This window comes from Erpetoichthys calabaricus, chromosome 9 (assembly GCF_900747795.2).
Source record: "Erpetoichthys calabaricus chromosome 9, fErpCal1.3, whole genome shotgun sequence".
In the NCBI taxonomy this organism is placed as follows: domain Eukaryota; kingdom Metazoa; phylum Chordata; class Cladistia; order Polypteriformes; family Polypteridae; genus Erpetoichthys; species Erpetoichthys calabaricus.
This window is the reverse complement of record NC_041402.2, coordinates 175,011,663-175,029,701: the sequence shown is the minus strand read 5'-3', so window position 1 is coordinate 175,029,701 and position 18,039 is coordinate 175,011,663. Positions and strand designations below refer to the sequence as shown.

At 37.7% G+C, this 18,039-nt stretch overlaps 1 protein-coding gene across 1 annotated transcript; it reads left to right on the top strand.

The window, feature by feature from the left end:
• The first annotated feature begins 982 nt into the window (after nt 1-982).
• LOC114643426 (platelet endothelial aggregation receptor 1-like) lies at nt 983-18,011 on the top strand. The gene is made up of 9 exons (XM_051932247.1): nt 983-1,228; nt 1,314-2,141; nt 2,883-3,029; nt 11,620-11,784; nt 12,247-12,398; nt 14,093-14,261; nt 16,579-16,687; nt 17,302-17,435; nt 17,863-18,011. The coding sequence occupies exons 2-9, from the start codon at nt 1,886-1,888 to the stop codon at nt 18,009-18,011; spliced, it is 1,281 nt and encodes a 426-aa protein (XP_051788207.1). The 5' UTR covers nt 983-1,228; nt 1,314-1,885.
• The last annotated feature ends 28 nt before the right edge of the window (nt 18,012-18,039 follow it).

The following is an 18,039-nucleotide window of genomic DNA, read 5'->3' as shown; positions in this document are numbered from 1 at the left end:
CCCTTTTTGTTACTTCACGCACCCCTAGGCGGGCCCACCCCACAGATTGAGAACCACTGCCACAGATGATGCTGGCCGACACACCCAATGTGTGTGGTGTTAAAAGTCTCTGAAGTTTGCATTGTTGTGTCCTCTTGGTTCTTTACCCTTCTCCTCCCTGGTGCATTTCCCCCTAGCGGCTGCTCCGAGTGCATTGCATTTCGATTCAGGACCACGCGTTAATCGTGACAAACCTGAAGGCAATCAGATGACCAATCAGCCTCAGAAGGTGGGGCAAGGGGTGTCAACAGTTGAACAGTTTGTGTGGCGCACAAAGGGCCATGAACAGAGAGGACAGAGCAGAACTCCAGCTTGTGGTTAGCTGTGTAACGTTTCACAAAGAGTTGGGGTTACTGTGTGACCTTCAGTGTGTTTTGAAATACTGAAATTAAAATCTTTAAGATTGGTATTATTCCAGGTTCTTAATTATTTAGGTTATTTTGTGTTTAAACGAATATTAATAACTGGAAAGGGAACTTATTTCAGGTGCTTTTCATGTTTCACGGAGTAATACGAGGGTTAATTTGAAAATTACGTGGTAACTGCAATGGATAGCAGCGGACGCAATACAACACGTTCGCAATGGCTTATGGGTGGTTCAAACACGCACAATGCAGCGCTCTGCTGTTAGTCCAGGTGAAGCCGAGGTCAAATGAACATGGACGCTCCACTGTGGGGGTTGCACCATTGTTGCACAATGCGCCATGGTGAGATTTCTTGGGGCCGAAGGGGGACAACCCACTGAAATTCACTATAACTGACTCTGAAGTAAGTAAAAAATGTAAAATGCACAGACTTTCATCTCTGTTTACTAAGACCCCAAATGCACCTGAGTGTGAACATTTACTGGCTTGTAGAGATTTTTGGAAAGCCAGGATTGAAGGTGGGCACTGTCTGCAGGCTGATCTTTCCTTTTATTATGACTCTAAAACTTTGTCTTTTCTACAAAAACCTGCCCTTGTTATTATGATTTATTAGTTTGTTTTTGGCTGAAGTGCAGTTTTTACCTACTAAGCCTTTCTCCTTTTCTCTTCTATAGACTCTGGAGTGGTGCACCCCATACTGTGCCCTGCTGGCTACTTCTGCCCCCCTGGCACAGGCCTGGCAAATGATTGGCCTTGCCCAAGGGGGACCATCAACTCTCAAATGGGGAGAGTGAGCATCTCAGACTGCCAGCTTTGTCCTGCAGGTGAGCTCAGTGGGTGTTACAAACTGACCTGCTGAACCCACCCCACCAATACCCTAAACTGACCTATGCCCCCGTCTCCATGCAGGGATGTACTGTTCAGCTCCAGGCTTGTCTGCCCCATCAGGTCCCTGCCAGGCTGGCTTCTACTGTACGGCCGGTGCCATCAGCCCAAATTCGACTCAGTACAGGGTAACACTGAATTTACATTCTGACACACCACTTATGATTTGGGTGGTCTTCTTCAATGTCACCTTACTGTATTTTTTTTCCAGGTTAAATCTGAAGCTGGGGCCATCCTGGGTAGTTACATGTGCCCTGAGGGTCACTATTGCCCCTTGGGATCCAGCCACCCCGTTCCTTGTCCCTCTGGATCCCTCTCCAGCTCTCAGGGCCTGCAGGAGGTGTCCGAATGTTTGCAGTGTCCACCGGGGCACTACTGTGACCGACTTGGCCTGACTGATTTACGAGAGGCAGGACTTTGCAGCGCTGGGTACCACTCCTATCCCTCACATTCTGTCTGCTTGAGAGTAGAAGAAGCACCTAATGCAGCCAATTAAACATAACAAGCACAGCGAAACTCCATAACAGAAAGTCTAAATGTGCACATGCGAGTGTGTGGGGAAGCGTTAGACAGAACACTCCCAGCATGGCATCTGAATGCCCACTCGTTTTCATTCTGCCTTTATCCACAGATTTGTCTGCATTGGTGGAAGTGAGAGTGACCGTCCTATTGATGGCCTTAAAGGTTATCTGTGTCCCAAAGGATTCTATTGTCCTGCTGGATCTGCCATTGAAGTGCCCTGTGAACCTGGTACCTACAGTCCGATGCCAGGGGCTAGCTTCTGTCTTCCGTGCCCCCCTGGCACCATGTGTAACACTCCTGGCACGAAAGAACCCATCATTTGCTCCGCAGGTGAGGATTTAATTTTGGGATTAGTACTTTGGAGCTCAGACCTCCAAACCAGGAATCTTATATTGGCATGTGCATTCTTTGACTAGACTAGTGTTGCAAAAAGGTGGCATGGTCCTCAGCGTGAGTTACCTCTGGTGAAGGTGTTAGAGGTATGGTGACAAACAGTGACATTGCCTGAGTGTATGTGCTAGAGGAGAATTGGAGATTGTGTCTCATTGTACTTTGCTCAGACATTCTGAGAAGTGAAGCAAAATGACCCCCTTTATTGGTTAACTAAAAAGATTACACTATGCAAGCTTTCAAGGCAACTCAGACCCCTTCTTCGGGCAAGATGTCTCCAAAGCTTGCATAATGACACCAATAACAGGTGTCATTTTGCTTAACTTCTCATTACATCCAAATAACTAACACGGTACAACACTCTAGTACTCAGACATTCTGAAATAAGTAAGGCAGACTAGAAAGGAAGCTGACAATTGTAAATGAACTAGGCTCATTGCAGTGAGCACTGGCAACCACTAGAGGCTGCTATGACCTAAGAAACAGCACCAAAGCCCCATTTGCTCATGGTGGCTGTAATGCAGGCTTACAAAAGCCCCATCAGCTACTGGAAGCTGTCCCATCACCTTCCTTGGCCTTCTACAAGCCACAGATCGTGCCAGTCTCTTGTCACCAGCTGGCACACTCAGACAGCATGGATAATGGATTTGTAAATCTGAATGCATTTGCTTCCCATTGTAGGTCACTATTGTCCAGTGCAGACAGCTTATCCATTACCATGTCCAGCAGGCACAATGAACATGATGGAGGGTGCCCTGTCGGCCACAGCATGCGTGGCATGCCCAGCTGGATCATTCTGCAGAGGGGAGGCTAATGATCAACCAGATGGTAAGGCTAACGGTCTATCTGTCTAGCTGATGTACTGAACAGAATAACTGTGGAAGGCACTGAATATCTGTCTGACTTGTATGACAGCCTGTCTATCTATTTAATATATAATGCCTTTTGTATGTGTCTAACATGTAGTGACTTTCATATCTCTTCTTGTAAAATGACTTTTCTTTCTTTCTCTATGTACTAGCCAATCCGCAGCGTAGAATACGCCGCATAATTATTTATTGATGGGTGAACACTTCCTGAAAGACACAGTTGACCAAATGGGGGGTGGGTTTGAGGATACGACTGTGAGCGACTGAAACGATGAAACTCTGGAGAGAGCAACATACAATTGTCCGTGACTGAAAACTGGTTTTGGCAGATACAGGCATATCTTTTTGAAAGTTTGGCCCTGTGCCTTATTAATTGTCATCGCAAAGGCCAATCTAACAGGAAATTGCCTGCATGTAAAAGTAAAAGGCAAATTTGAATCTGATGGGGTCAGGGATATCTCGGAAGTGAATGGTGATAGTAGCTGGAAGCATTTGGGACATTGCCACAATTTCTGCCTCGCCACCATAAACTCCGGAAGTAGTCATGTAGTCAGCGTATTGTTGAGCAGACTGTGTGACTATGCTTCCGTGACTAAGAACAACGCTCTGTCGTGCGTATCCCATAGTCTTAGAGTTGGCGGGCGGGGCTTTGTGAGTTGGTGGGCGTGGCTCTGTATTGCGTGCGTCTTGCTTGCCATGGACTTAGTGAATTATATATATAGATTATATAGTGCCTTTTAAAAACTATCTATCTATCTATCTATCTATCTATCTATCTATCTATCTATCTATCTATCTATCTATCTATCTATCTATCTATCTATCTATCTATCTTTATCTGTTATATAGTGCCTTTCATATCTATCTATCTATCTATCTATCTATCTATCTATCTATCTATCTATCTATCTATCTATCTATCTATCTATCTATCTATCTATCTTTATCTGTTATATAGTGCCTTTCATATCTATCTATCTATCTATCTATCTATCTATCTATCTATCTATCTATCTATCTATCTATCTATCTATCTATCTATATCTGTTATATGGTGCCTTTCATATCTATCTATCTATCTATCTATCTATCTATCTATCTATCTATCTATCTATCTATCTATCTATCTATCTATCTATCTATCTATCTATCTTTATCTGTTATATAGTGCCTTTCATTATCTATCTATCTATCTATCTATCTATCTATCTATCTATCTATCTATCTATCTATCTATCTATCTATCTATCTATCTATCTATCTTTATCTGTTATATAGTGCCTTTCATATCTATCTATCTATCTATCTATCTATCTATCTATCTATCTATCTATCTATCTATCTATCTATCTATCTATCTATCTATCTATCTATCTATCTATCTATCTATCTTTATCTGTTATATAGTGCCTTTCATATCTATCTATCTATCTATCTATCTATCTATCTATCTATCTATCTATCTATCTATCTATCTATCTATCTATATCTGTTATATGGTGCCTTTCATATCTATCTATCTATCTATCTATCTATCTATCTATCTATCTATCTATCTATCTATCTATCTATCTATATCTGTTATATGGTGCCTTTCATATCTATCTATCTATCTATCTATCTATCTATCTATCTATCTATCTATCTATCTATCTATCTATCTATCTATCTATCTATCTATCTATCTATCTATCTTTATCTGTTATATAGTGCCTTTCATATCTATCTATCTATCTATCTATCTATCTATCTATCTATCTATCTATCTATCTATCTATCTATCTATCTATCTATCTATCTATCTTTATCTGTTATATAGTGCCTTTCATATCTATCTATCTATCTATCTATCTATCTATCTATCTATCTATCTATCTATCTATCTATCTATCTATCTATCTATCTTTATCTGTTATATAGTGCCTTTCATATCTATCTATCTATCTATCTATCTATCTATCTATCTATCTATCTATCTATCTATCTATCTATCTATCTATCTATCTATCTATCTATCTATCTATATCTGTTATATGGTGCCTTTCATATCTATCTATCTATCTATCTATCTATCTATCTATCTATCTATCTATCTATCTATCTATCTATCTATCTATCTTTATCTGTTATATAGTGCCTTTCATATCTATCTATCTATCTATCTATCTATCTATCTATCTATCTATCTATCTATCTATCTATCTATCTATCTATCTATCTATATCTGTTATATGGTGCCTTTCATATATCTATCTATCTATCTATCTATCTATCTATCTATCTATCTATCTATCTATCTATCTATCTATCTATCTATCTATCTATCTATCTATCTTTATCTGTTATATAGTGCCTTTCATATCTATCTATCTATCTATCTATCTATCTATCTATCTATCTATCTATCTATCTATCTATCTATCTATCTATCTATCTATCTTTATCTGTTATATAGTGCCTTTCATATCTATCTATCTATCTATCTATCTATCTATCTATCTATCTATCTATCTATCTATCTATCTATCTATCTATCTATCTATCTATCTATCTATCTATCTTTATCTGTTATATAGTGCCTTTCATATCTATCTATCTATCTATCTATCTATCTATCTATCTATCTATCTATCTATCTATCTATCTATCTATATCTGTTATATGGTGCCTTTCATATCTATCTATCTATCTATCTATCTATCTATCTATCTATCTATCTATCTATCTATCTATCTATCTATCTATCTATCTATATCTGTTATATGGTGCCTTTCATATCTATCTATCTATCTATCTATCTATCTATCTATCTATCTATCTATCTTTATCTGTTATATAGTGCCTTTCATATCTATCTATCTATCTATCTATCTATCTATCTATCTATCTATCTATCTATCTATCTATCTATCTATCTATCTTTATCTGTTATATAGTGCCTTTCATATCTATCTATCTATCTATCTATCTATCTATCTATCTATCTATCTATCTATCTATCTATCTATCTATCTATCTATCTATCTATCTATCTATATCTGTTATATGGTGCCTTTCATATCTATCTATCTATCTATCTATCTATCTATCTATCTATCTATCTATCTATCTATCTATCTATCTATCTATCTATCTATCTTTATCTGTTATATAGTGCCTTTCATATCTATCTATCTATCTATCTATCTATCTATCTATCTATCTATCTATCTATCTATCTATCTTTATCTGTTATATAGTGCCTTTCATATCTATCTATCTATCTATCTATCTATCTATCTATCTATCTATCTATCTATCTATCTATCTATCTATCTATCTATCTATATCTGTTATATGGTGCCTTTCATATCTATCTATCTATCTATCTATCTATCTATCTATCTATCTATCTATCTATCTATCTATCTATCTATCTTTATCTGTTATATAGTGCCTTTCATATCTATCTATCTATCTATCTATCTATCTATCTATCTATCTATCTATCTATCTATCTATCTATCTATCTATCTATCTATCTTTATCTGTTATATAGTGCCTTTCATATCTATCTATCTATCTATCTATCTATCTATCTATCTATCTATCTATCTATCTATCTATCTATCTATCTATCTATCTATCTATCTATCTATATCTGTTATATGGTGCCTTTCATATCTATCTATCTATCTATCTATCTATCTATCTATCTATCTATCTATCTATCTATCTATCTATCTATCTATCTATCTATATCTGTTATATGGTGCCTTTCATATCTATCTATCTATCTATCTATCTATCTATCTATCTATCTATCTATCTATCTATCTATCTATCTATCTATCTATCTATCTATCTATCTATATCTGTTATATGGTGCCTTTCATATCTATCTATCTATCTATCTATCTATCTATCTATCTATCTATCTATCTATCTATCTATCTATCTATCTATCTATCTATCTATCTATCTATCTTTATCTGTTATATAGTGCCTTTCATATCTATCTATCTATCTATCTATCTATCTATCTATCTATCTATCTATCTATCTATCTATCTATCTATCTATCTATCTATCTATCTATCTATCTATCTTTATCTGTTATATAGTGCCTTTCATATCTATCTATCTATCTATCTATCTATCTATCTATCTATCTATCTATCTATCTATCTATCTATCTATATCTGTTATATGGTGCCTTTCATATCTATCTATCTATCTATCTATCTATCTATCTATCTATCTATCTATCTATCTATCTATCTATCTTTATCTGTTATATAGTGCCTTTCATATCTATCTATCTATCTATCTATCTATCTATCTATCTATCTATCTATCTATCTATCTATCTATCTATCTATCTATCTATCTTTATCTGTTATATAGTGCCTTTCATATCTATCTATCTATCTATCTATCTATCTATCTATCTATCTATCTATCTATCTATCTATCTATCTATCTATCTATATCTGTTATATGGTGCCTTTCATATCTATCTATCTATCTATCTATCTATCTATCTATCTATCTATCTATCTATCTATCTATCTATCTATCTATCTATCTATATCTGTTATATGGTGCCTTTCATATCTATCTATCTATCTATCTATCTATCTATCTATCTATCTATCTATCTATCTATCTATCTATCTATCTATCTATCTTTATCTGTTATATAGTGCCTTTCATATCTATCTATCTATCTATCTATCTATCTATCTATCTATCTATCTATCTATCTATCTATCTATCTATCTATCTATCTATCTATCTATCTTTATCTGTTATATAGTGCCTTTCATATCTATCTATCTATCTATCTATCTATCTATCTATCTATCTATCTATCTATCTATCTATCTATCTATCTATCTATCTATCTATCTATCTTTATCTGTTATATAGTGCCTTTCATATCTATCTATCTATCTATCTATCTATCTATCTATCTATCTATCTATCTATCTATCTATCTATCTATCTATCTATCTATCTATCTATATCTGTTATATGGTGCCTTTCATATCTATCTATCTATCTATCTATCTATCTATCTATCTATCTATCTATCTATCTATCTATCTATCTATCTATCTATCTATCTATCTATCTATTTATATCTGTTATATGGTGCCTTTCATATCTATCTATCTATCTATCTATCTATCTATCTATCTATCTATCTATCTATCTATCTATCTATCTATCTATCTTTATCTGTTATATAGTGCCTTTCATATCTATCTATCTATCTATCTATCTATCTATCTATCTATCTATCTATCTATCTATCTATCTATCTATCTATCTATCTATCTATCTATCTATCTTTATCTGTTATATAGTGCCTTTCATATCTATCTATCTATCTATCTATCTATCTATCTATCTATCTATCTATCTATCTATCTATCTATCTATCTATATCTGTTATATGGTGCCTTTCATATCTATCTATCTATCTATCTATCTATCTATCTATCTATCTATCTATCTATCTATCTATCTATCTATCTATCTATCTATCTATCTATCTTTATCTGTTATATAGTGCCTTTCATATCTATCTATCTATCTATCTATCTATCTATCTATCTATCTATCTATCTATCTATCTATCTATCTATCTTTATCTGTTATATAGTGCCTTTCATATCTATCTATCTATCTATCTATCTATCTATCTATCTATCTATCTATCTATCTATCTATCTATCTATCTATCTATCTATCTATCTATCTATCTATATCTGTTATATGGTGCCTTTCATATCTATCTATCTATCTATCTATCTATCTATCTATCTATCTATCTATCTATCTATCTATCTATCTATCTATCTATCTATCTATCTATCTATCTTTATCTGTTATATAGTGCCTTTCATATCTATCTATCTATCTATCTATCTATCTATCTATCTATCTATCTATCTATCTATCTATCTATCTATCTATCTATCTATCTTTCTTTATCTGTTATATAGTGCCTTTCATATCTATCTATCTATCTATCTATCTATCTATCTATCTATCTATCTATCTATCTATCTATCTATCTATCTATCTATCTATCTATCTATCTATATCTGTTATATGGTGCCTTTCATATCTATCTATCTATCTATCTATCTATCTATCTATCTATCTATCTATCTATCTATCTATCTATCTATCTATCTTTATCTGTTATATAGTGCCTTTCATATCTATCTATCTATCTATCTATCTATCTATCTATCTATCTATCTATCTATCTATCTATCTATCTATCTTTATCTGTTATATAGTGCCTTTCATATCTATCTATCTATCTATCTATCTATCTATCTATCTATCTATCTATCTATCTATCTATCTATCTATCTATCTATCTTTATCTGTTATATAGTGCCTTTCATATCTATCTATCTATCTATCTATCTATCTATCTATCTATCTATCTATCTATCTATCTATCTATCTATCTATCTATCTATCTATCTATCTATCTATATCTGTTATATGGTGCCTTTCATATCTATCTATCTATCTATCTATCTATCTATCTATCTATCTATCTATCTATCTATCTATCTATCTATCTATCTATCTATCTATCTTTATCTGTTATATAGTGCCTTTCATATCTATCTATCTATCTATCTATCTATCTATCTATCTATCTATCTATCTATCTATCTATCTATCTATCTATCTATCTATCTATCTATCTATCTATCTATCTATCTATCTTTATCTGTTATATAGTGCCTTTCATATCTATCTATCTATCTATCTATCTATCTATCTATCTATCTATCTATCTATCTATCTATCTATCTATCTATCTATCTATCTATCTATCTATCTATCTATCTATCTATCTATATCTGTTATATGGTGCCTTTCATATCTATCTCTCTATCTATCTATCTATCTATCTATCTATCTATCTATCTATCTATCTATCTATCTATCTATCTATCTATCTATCTATCTATCTATCTATCTATCTATCTATCTATCTATCTTTATCTGTTATATAGTGCCTTTCATATCTATCTATCTATCTATCTATCTATCTATCTATCTATCTATCTATCTATCTATCTATCTATCTATCTATCTATCTATCTATCTATCTATCTATATCTGTTATATGGTGCCTTTCATATCTATCTATCTATCTATCTATCTATCTATCTATCTATCTATCTATCTATCTATCTATCTATCTATCTATCTATCTATCTATCTATATCTGTTATATGGTGCCTTTCATATCTATCTATCTATCTATCTATCTATCTATCTATCTATCTATCTATCTATCTATCTATCTATCTATCTATCTATCTATCTATATCTGTTATATGGTGCCTTTCATATCTATCTATCTATCTATCTATCTATCTATCTATCTATCTATCTATCTATCTATCTATCTATCTATCTATCTATCTATCTATCTATCTTTATCTGTTATATAGTGCCTTTCATATCTATCTATCTATCTATCTATCTATCTATCTATCTATCTATCTATCTATCTATCTATCTATCTATCTATCTATCTATCTTTATCTGTTATATAGTGCCTTTCATATCTATCTATCTATCTATCTATCTATCTATCTATCTATCTATCTATCTATCTATCTATCTATCTATCTATCTATCTATCTATCTATATCTGTTATATGGTGCCTTTCATATCTATCTATCTATCTATCTATCTATCTATCTATCTATCTATCTATCTATCTATCTATCTATCTATCTATCTATCTATCTATCTTTATCTGTTATATAGTGCCTTTCATATCTATCTATCTATCTATCTATCTATCTATCTATCTATCTATCTATCTATCTATCTATCTATCTATCTATCTATCTATCTATCTATCTATCTTTATCTGTTATATAGTGCCTTTCATATCTATCTATCTATCTATCTATCTATCTATCTATCTATCTATCTATCTATCTATCTATCTATCTATCTATCTATCTATCTATCTATCTATCTATCTATCTATATCTGTTATATGGTGCCTTTCATATCTATCTATCTATCTATCTATCTATCTATCTATCTATCTATCTATCTATCTATCTATCTATCTATCTATCTATCTATCTATCTATCTATCATATAATTTCTGTATTATATTGACCCTTCATTATCTACCTATTGCTGTTTAATGTGCCCTCCTCTTAAAGCTAGTCATGCCAGTTTTTATATTTTCATCCCCTGTGATGAAGGTGAATTTGACAACATTTAGTTGAGGGTGAGAAATCTTTATTTTATGACAATAGGGGGCCTGTGTGTTTATCAGTGGTTGTTCTGACTCAATGCTTAATTCACATATCAGAGCAAAGACTGTGAGTGGCTTCATAATTTGGATGCAGCTCCTCTTGGTGTCCCCTAATTTTTGTATCCAGATCCTTCAAATGTGTAGCTCTTTGAAAATGTTGAACTTTTGCTGGTATCAGATTCATATTTTCCAAGAAGAGGACACCACTCTAAAAATCGTTGTTTTGCTCTCTGATCCCAGGTCCCTGTCTTCAAGGATATTTTTGCCAGGGAGGAGCGACTGATGCTGTTCCTTTGGTCAGTGAGATGTTCCCTAGGAATGGCTTTTGTCCATCAGGTCACTACTGTCCAGAGGGGGCACTCACCCCAATGCCGTGCCCCCTGGGAAGTATCCGAAACAACACCGGTAAGATTGAATACAATGCAAGCACCCTAATCGGGGAGGGGGGGGTATGGGGGGGGGGGGGGGGGGGGGTGTGTGTGTGTGTGGCGTCAAACATTTAATCAACCAGTGTTCATTTTAAAGCACCTTTCACTGAGCAGACCATCACAAATGCTTTACAGTCTGAGTAAAAATTGAATTCATGTTAAGTAGATAAAAATCAATTATTAAAATTCAAATTATGGCTTATATGTAGGAGGCTTTTACAAGAGACTGTACAATTATGTTTTGCCATGAGGGAAAATGTCATCTGAAACCAACAGCCAGGCTGGCATGTACCAGGGTTCTTCCTTTTTGATCCTGCAAGCTCATTAAATCCCCCCCACCCAATTCATGTTGAATTCTGGAGCCAGCAGGTGGTGCTATGACCAAGTGACCCCCATTCGCCCACCCTGTCACTCTGAGCGGTTGTTTTCTTTACACTAGGTGGCACCTCATTGGAGAGCTGTTTGCCCTGCCCGGCAGGCCATTATTGTGCCAGTGAAGGTCTCCAGATGCCAAGTGGTTCCTGTCTTCCAGGCTTCTATTGTCCAGCGGGTTTTTCTGCTCTGAGCCCTAATGCCTTCTTATGCCCTAAGGTGAGCACACTCAGACAGCATGGATAATAGATTTGTAATTCTGAATGCATTTGCTTCCCATTGTAGGTCACTATTGTCCAGTGCAGACAGCTTATCCGTTACCATGTCTGGCAGGCACAATGAACACGACGGAGGGTGCCCTATCGATCACGTCTCGAGTCAGCTGCCAGTTATCCATTCTGTCTGGCATTCCTTCTATCAGTTCAGTTTTGTGATGGGGGAGAAAGTAGGAACTGTATGTGATAAAAGTGAAAGATCTGTTTTCAACAGGAGGCACTACACCCCAGATCTGTGCACCGTGTTTCAGAAGACAGCTCTCCCAAAGCGTTACTGGGTTATCTGTCCCTTCTGTTTATTAAGAGGTTCCCACCAGAGGGGGGCTATGTTCCTTCTAAGCTGAGCACCTGTGAGGCCGCGCACCTTTTTTCCGGGTGCCGTGCAGTGGTTTTGAATTGCCACACAGGCGCTCACCGCTCCTCCCACGCAGTACTTTGTAAGTGCCAGGCAGCTACGACTCTTGAAACTGCAAAGGGGAAACTCCCCCCTCCGCCATTTGTCATTTGTGTGTTGGTGAGTCCCAATGACAAGCGCATTACTTGGACAGCCGGTCACCCTTGCTCTTCAAACCTTCAACTATATTCCTAACCAGCTTAGCTAGAGTTTTGCGTAATATCTAGGTGCACCAGCACAGGTGCCATTCCATCCCAGGGCAAACACACACTACTCATACACTTACACACATTTGGGCCAATATAGCATTGCTATTTCACCTAACGTGCATGTCTTGGACTGTGGGAGGATCATGCAGGGGACACCTGTCCTGCCACAATTGGTAATACCTCACCACACTTGTGTAGTCTGACGATTGTCAGGCCAAAAGGTGCCCTAATACAGGGCACCCTGTTCCCCACTGTATTGGGAGAGTGAACTGGGGCTGTTGCATTAACAACCGGGGCCACTAGGGGGAGGTCTAGTGTGTTACAGAAAACATAACTGACCTCCCTGGCTGGTGCTTAAAAGCCACTGCTGCCCAAACCATCGATGGCAGACTCAGAGTCCGGTGACGTGCTGGACAGGGGGTCCAGTGTGAGGAAAGTGATGAAGGTGTTCTCGAGGAGAGGCTAATTGAGCTGGGTCACTCCTCTAGGCACCGTACCCAACAGACAGGGTGCAGGGCCCATCCTGTCTGGTTTGGTGGGGGCAGCTGGGCTTTCGTTTTCCTCTTTTTGTATTTAAGACTTTATTCCTTGCATTTTACTTTCTTGTTTTGCTTATCATTGTTAATAAAATAAAATTCTTTTAAAAAAACAAAGGCAAACAACCAAATGAAAAAATGTAACAGCAAAAGCAGAAGAAAGTAAAAATAAATATATATTTATTTCCTTTGGCTTTCTTGTTGGTATTATAGGTGTTTAGTGACTCAATAGCACCCCCTATCTCCCACACTAAATTGCACCTTTCACAATTTTAGACAATATTGTACAAATATCAGGGGCAATGGTCTACAGGAGCAGTTGTATTGAATCTTTCTTTCTTTCTTTCTTTCTTTCTTTCTTTCTTTCTTTCTTTCTTTCTTTCTTTCTTTCTTTCTTTCTCATTCCCAGTGTCAGCCTACTGCATTATCTGTGCCATCTACTCCAAGGCACCACATTCCCAATTTAACTTGCATGCTACTTGACCTCTTTCCTTCTCAGGGCCATCATTGTCCACCTGGATCAGCAAGCCCACTGCCCTGCCCTGCTGGAGAGTACCAGCCTAACCGGGGCTCAGAGGTGTGTGTCCCCTGCCAACCCGGATACTACTGTGAGGAGACAATCGCTGGAGATCCTCAACCCTGCCCACCACACACTTACTGCCCACCCGGTAAGCCAGTTCATTTGTTCTTCACTCCAAAAGGCTGTGTGGTATAGTAGGTAAGGCTTTGGACATGTGGGATGAAATCCCACTGCTGACACCATGTCACCTTGACCAAATGGAAAAACAATGGAAAAACAAAATAAATGTAACCGATTGTATCTCAAATGTTGTAAGTCACCTTGGATAAAGACATCAGGGGAAAAATGATAATAATAAAAGTACAGCAGATGAAAGCCTGCAAGGTCCCGTGGACACGTCAGAAGAATAGTAATCTGGCAAGCAGGGGGTACCTTTTAGTCTCTTCTTAGCCTTTTTTCATTTAAAGTGGACTTGGGGGGTCTTTTAGTGCCTGCTCAGCCTTTTTTTGGGGGGTTATGACAAATACATGGAACACTCCTGCTTCATGGATCTGTGCACCATCAGTAGAGTAAGTTAGATTATCCCAGCAATACCATTCTTTACAGACAGGTGGCGCCTGCATAATAAGATTGTAGTATTAGTGGGATTTAAGGATGAGTATAGGGGCTACCCAGTAGTGTTTAAATGTAGCCTAACAGCTTGGGCTCTACTTTCTGCATCTCCATGGGGTGCAGTGGTGTGGCATTTATTTTGCATACTTTTAGCCAAATGTACACTATATGAAAAAGTTTGGGAACCCCTCTTAATTCTTTGGATTTTTGTTTATCATTGGCTGAGCTTTCAAAGTAGCAACTTCCTTTTAATATATGACATGCCTTATGGAAACAGTAGTATTTCAGCAGTGACATTAAGTTTATTGGATTAAAAGAAAATATGCAATATGCATCATAATAAAATTAGGCAGGTGCATAAATTTGGGCACCCCAACAGGGATATGACATCAATACTTAGCTGAGCCTCCTTTACAAATATAACAGCCTCTAGACGCCTCCTATAGCCTTTTATTGAGTGTCTGGATTCTGGATGGAGGTATTTTTGACCATTCTTCATACAAAATCTCTCCAGTTCAGTTCAATTTGATGGACAGCCTTCTTCAAATCATCCCATAGATTTTCGATGATATTCAAGTCAGGGGACTGTGACGGCCATTCCAGAACATTGTACTTCTCCCTCTGCATGAATGCCTTTGTAGATTTCGAACTGTGTTTTGGGTCATTGTCTTGTTGGAATATCCAACCCCTGTGTAACTTCAACTTTGTGACTGATGCTTGAACATTATCCTGAAGAATTTGTTGATATTGGGTTGAATTCATCCAACCCTCGACTTTAACAAGGGCCCCAGTCCTTGAACTAGCCACACAGCCCCACAGCATGATGGAACCTCCGCCAAATTTGACAGTAGGTAGCAGGTGTTTATCTTGGAATGCGGTGTTCTTCTTCCGCCATGCAAAGCGCTTTTTGTTATGACCAAATAACTCAATTTGTGTCTCATCAGTCCAAAGCACTTTGTTACAAAATGAATCTGGCTTGTCTAAATGAGCATTTGCATACAACAAGTGACTCTGTTTATGGAGTGAGTGCAGAGAGGGCTTCTTTCTCATCACCCTGCCATACAGATGTTCTTTGTGCAAATTGTGCTGAATTGTAGAATGATGTACAGATACACCATCTGCAGCAAGATGTTCTTGCAGGTCTTTGGAGGTGATCTGTGGATTGTCTGTAACCATTCTCACAATCTTGTTCATATGCTGCTCCTGTATTTTTCTTGGCCTGCCAGACCTGCTGGGTTTAACAGCAACTGTGCCTGTGGCCTTCCATTTCCTGATGACATTCCTTACAGTTGAAACTGACAGTTTAAACCTCTGAGATAGCTTTGTGTAGCCTTCCCCTAAACCATGAGACTCAACAATCTTTGTTTTCAGATCTTTGGAGAGCTGCTTTGAGGATCCCATGCTGTCCCTCTTTAGAGGAGAGTCAAAGGGAAGCCCAACTTGTAATTGACCACCTTAAATATCTTTATATTTCATGACTGGACACACCTGTCTATGAAGTTCAAGACTTAACGAGCTCATCCAACCAATTTGGTGTTGTAAGTAATCAGCATTGAGCAGTGACAGGCATTCAAATCAGCACAATGACAAGGGGACCCACATTTGTGCACAGCCAGTTTTTCACATTTGATTTAATTTCATACAACTAAATACTGCTTCACTAAAAATTTTTGATCGGAAAACACCGCAGTACTCAGATGTTCAAATGAATGACATACCACTGTTGTCTTTTTTGTTGAAAGTAAATTATTATGCAGGCTGAGAGGGGTTCCCAGACTTTTTCATATAACTAAAAGTTCAGCAGCTTACAGAAGGCCATGTGCCACACTGACTGTTTGCCTACCTGTGTACAGCCACTAAAGTCCCTCAGCTCTGCCACAATGGCACCTTCACTCCTGCCCACACGTCAGGTCTGCAAGAGCCGAACGATTGCCTGCCGTGTCCTCCAGGGAAGTTCTGCAGGTGAGAAGCTTTGCTCTTTCTTCTCTTTTATTGTTTTTGTTTTTTTCAGGGAAATGCACATTACATGCACATGTGTTGTTGTCACCCGTGGTCAACGGCACAGAAGGTCTGGCCCAATGGAATGTGCTCTGTTATAGAAATATGCTGTCCAGCAAAAACAATGCCTACAGGATATCGAGGGCAGAATTTCAGTTATGTGCCGTGTGAAAGGACTCGAGATTTGGGGGCAGCGACCGGTGTACTTGAAATGGGCTGTCAGAATGAGAAGTTGGGTTTGAAGTCTTTACAGAAAACTGGTAGGCTGATAAAAACATGGTGGTTTTAAAGCCGGGCAGGGGAAATGACGTCATCCGGGCAAGAGCTGGAAGAGATGTCATCGGGCCCAGGCAGAGTTTCCTGCATTCGATCTGGAGAGGAGAAAGAGAAAGGATCAGTGCACTCTGCCATCCCCTGGTCCGGTGTGGAATTATCCATTTTTGAACCCTTTAGCTGCCTCCCATGTGCACATGTGTGACAGCAGTCAATGACGTACATGCTGTGGGGGACCAAGGCAGGGCTTTGGGTGGGAGTGCAGCTCTTGACTTGTTTTCATGTCTTTTTTCTTTTCTATTCAGACGAGGACAGATACAAGGGAGCTGCGCCGCCGGCTTTTTCTGTCTGTCCGGGAGCTATGAGTTTACTCCACATGGCCCTTCTGTGGCCGCAGCCTGCCCACCTGGAGTCATCTGTGCGGGCCTCTGTCCTGCAGGTACCTATCTCTGCAGGGGCCCGACTGACGGTCAGTTCTCTTGTCCATTGTGATCCCAGCGTATGAAGAATATCAGGGTGTGTGGAGAATATATTCCAGCTCCCATTCCTTTACAGTGGCAAGGCTGATGGAAGCACATGGTGCCCACATCCTAAATTTGGTTAACTGGTGACTCCTAGTGATTGTGCTAGCATCTCATCCAGGGTTGGTTTGTGCCATGTGCCCAATGCTCCAGCTCCTAGGCGCCTTGAAAAATAAGGCAGATTCAGAAAATGGTTGGAGGAATGAATGGACAAATTAGTTTGGCTGGCCAGAGGGGACATTCAGCTGCCCGATGCTTTGCCATATGGCCTCCTGGGTTTTCATCTCCTGTGTTTTGTTTGCTGTTGTTCCACACTTGAAATGTCTTCCCTTTTCTCCTCCTCAGGATTCTACTGTCCTGAGGGAACTGATGAGCCACTGGCATGTCCCCCCAACACTCTTCGCTCTTTGCCCGGTGCCAGACACAAGGCTGACTGCCTTCCCTGCCCTTCCGGCTACTGGTGCCATCAAGGCAAGTGTGGAGACATTCTTTAGCACCGTTCGTATCTGACCTTATGTGCCC

Excerpts from the sequence above, each read along its gene's own strand:
- LOC114643426 (XM_051932247.1), top strand. The coding sequence starts at position 1,886 with ATGCCCACTCGTTTTCATTCTGCCTTTATCCACAGATTTGTCTGCATT. Across the intron at positions 2,142-2,882 it reads ACCCATCATTTGCTCCGCAG|GTCACTATTGTCCAGTGCAG; the intron begins GTGAGGATTTAA and ends TTCCCATTGTAG. Across the intron at positions 14,262-16,578 it reads ACACACTTACTGCCCACCCG|CCACTAAAGTCCCTCAGCTC; the intron begins GTAAGCCAGTTC and ends ACCTGTGTACAG.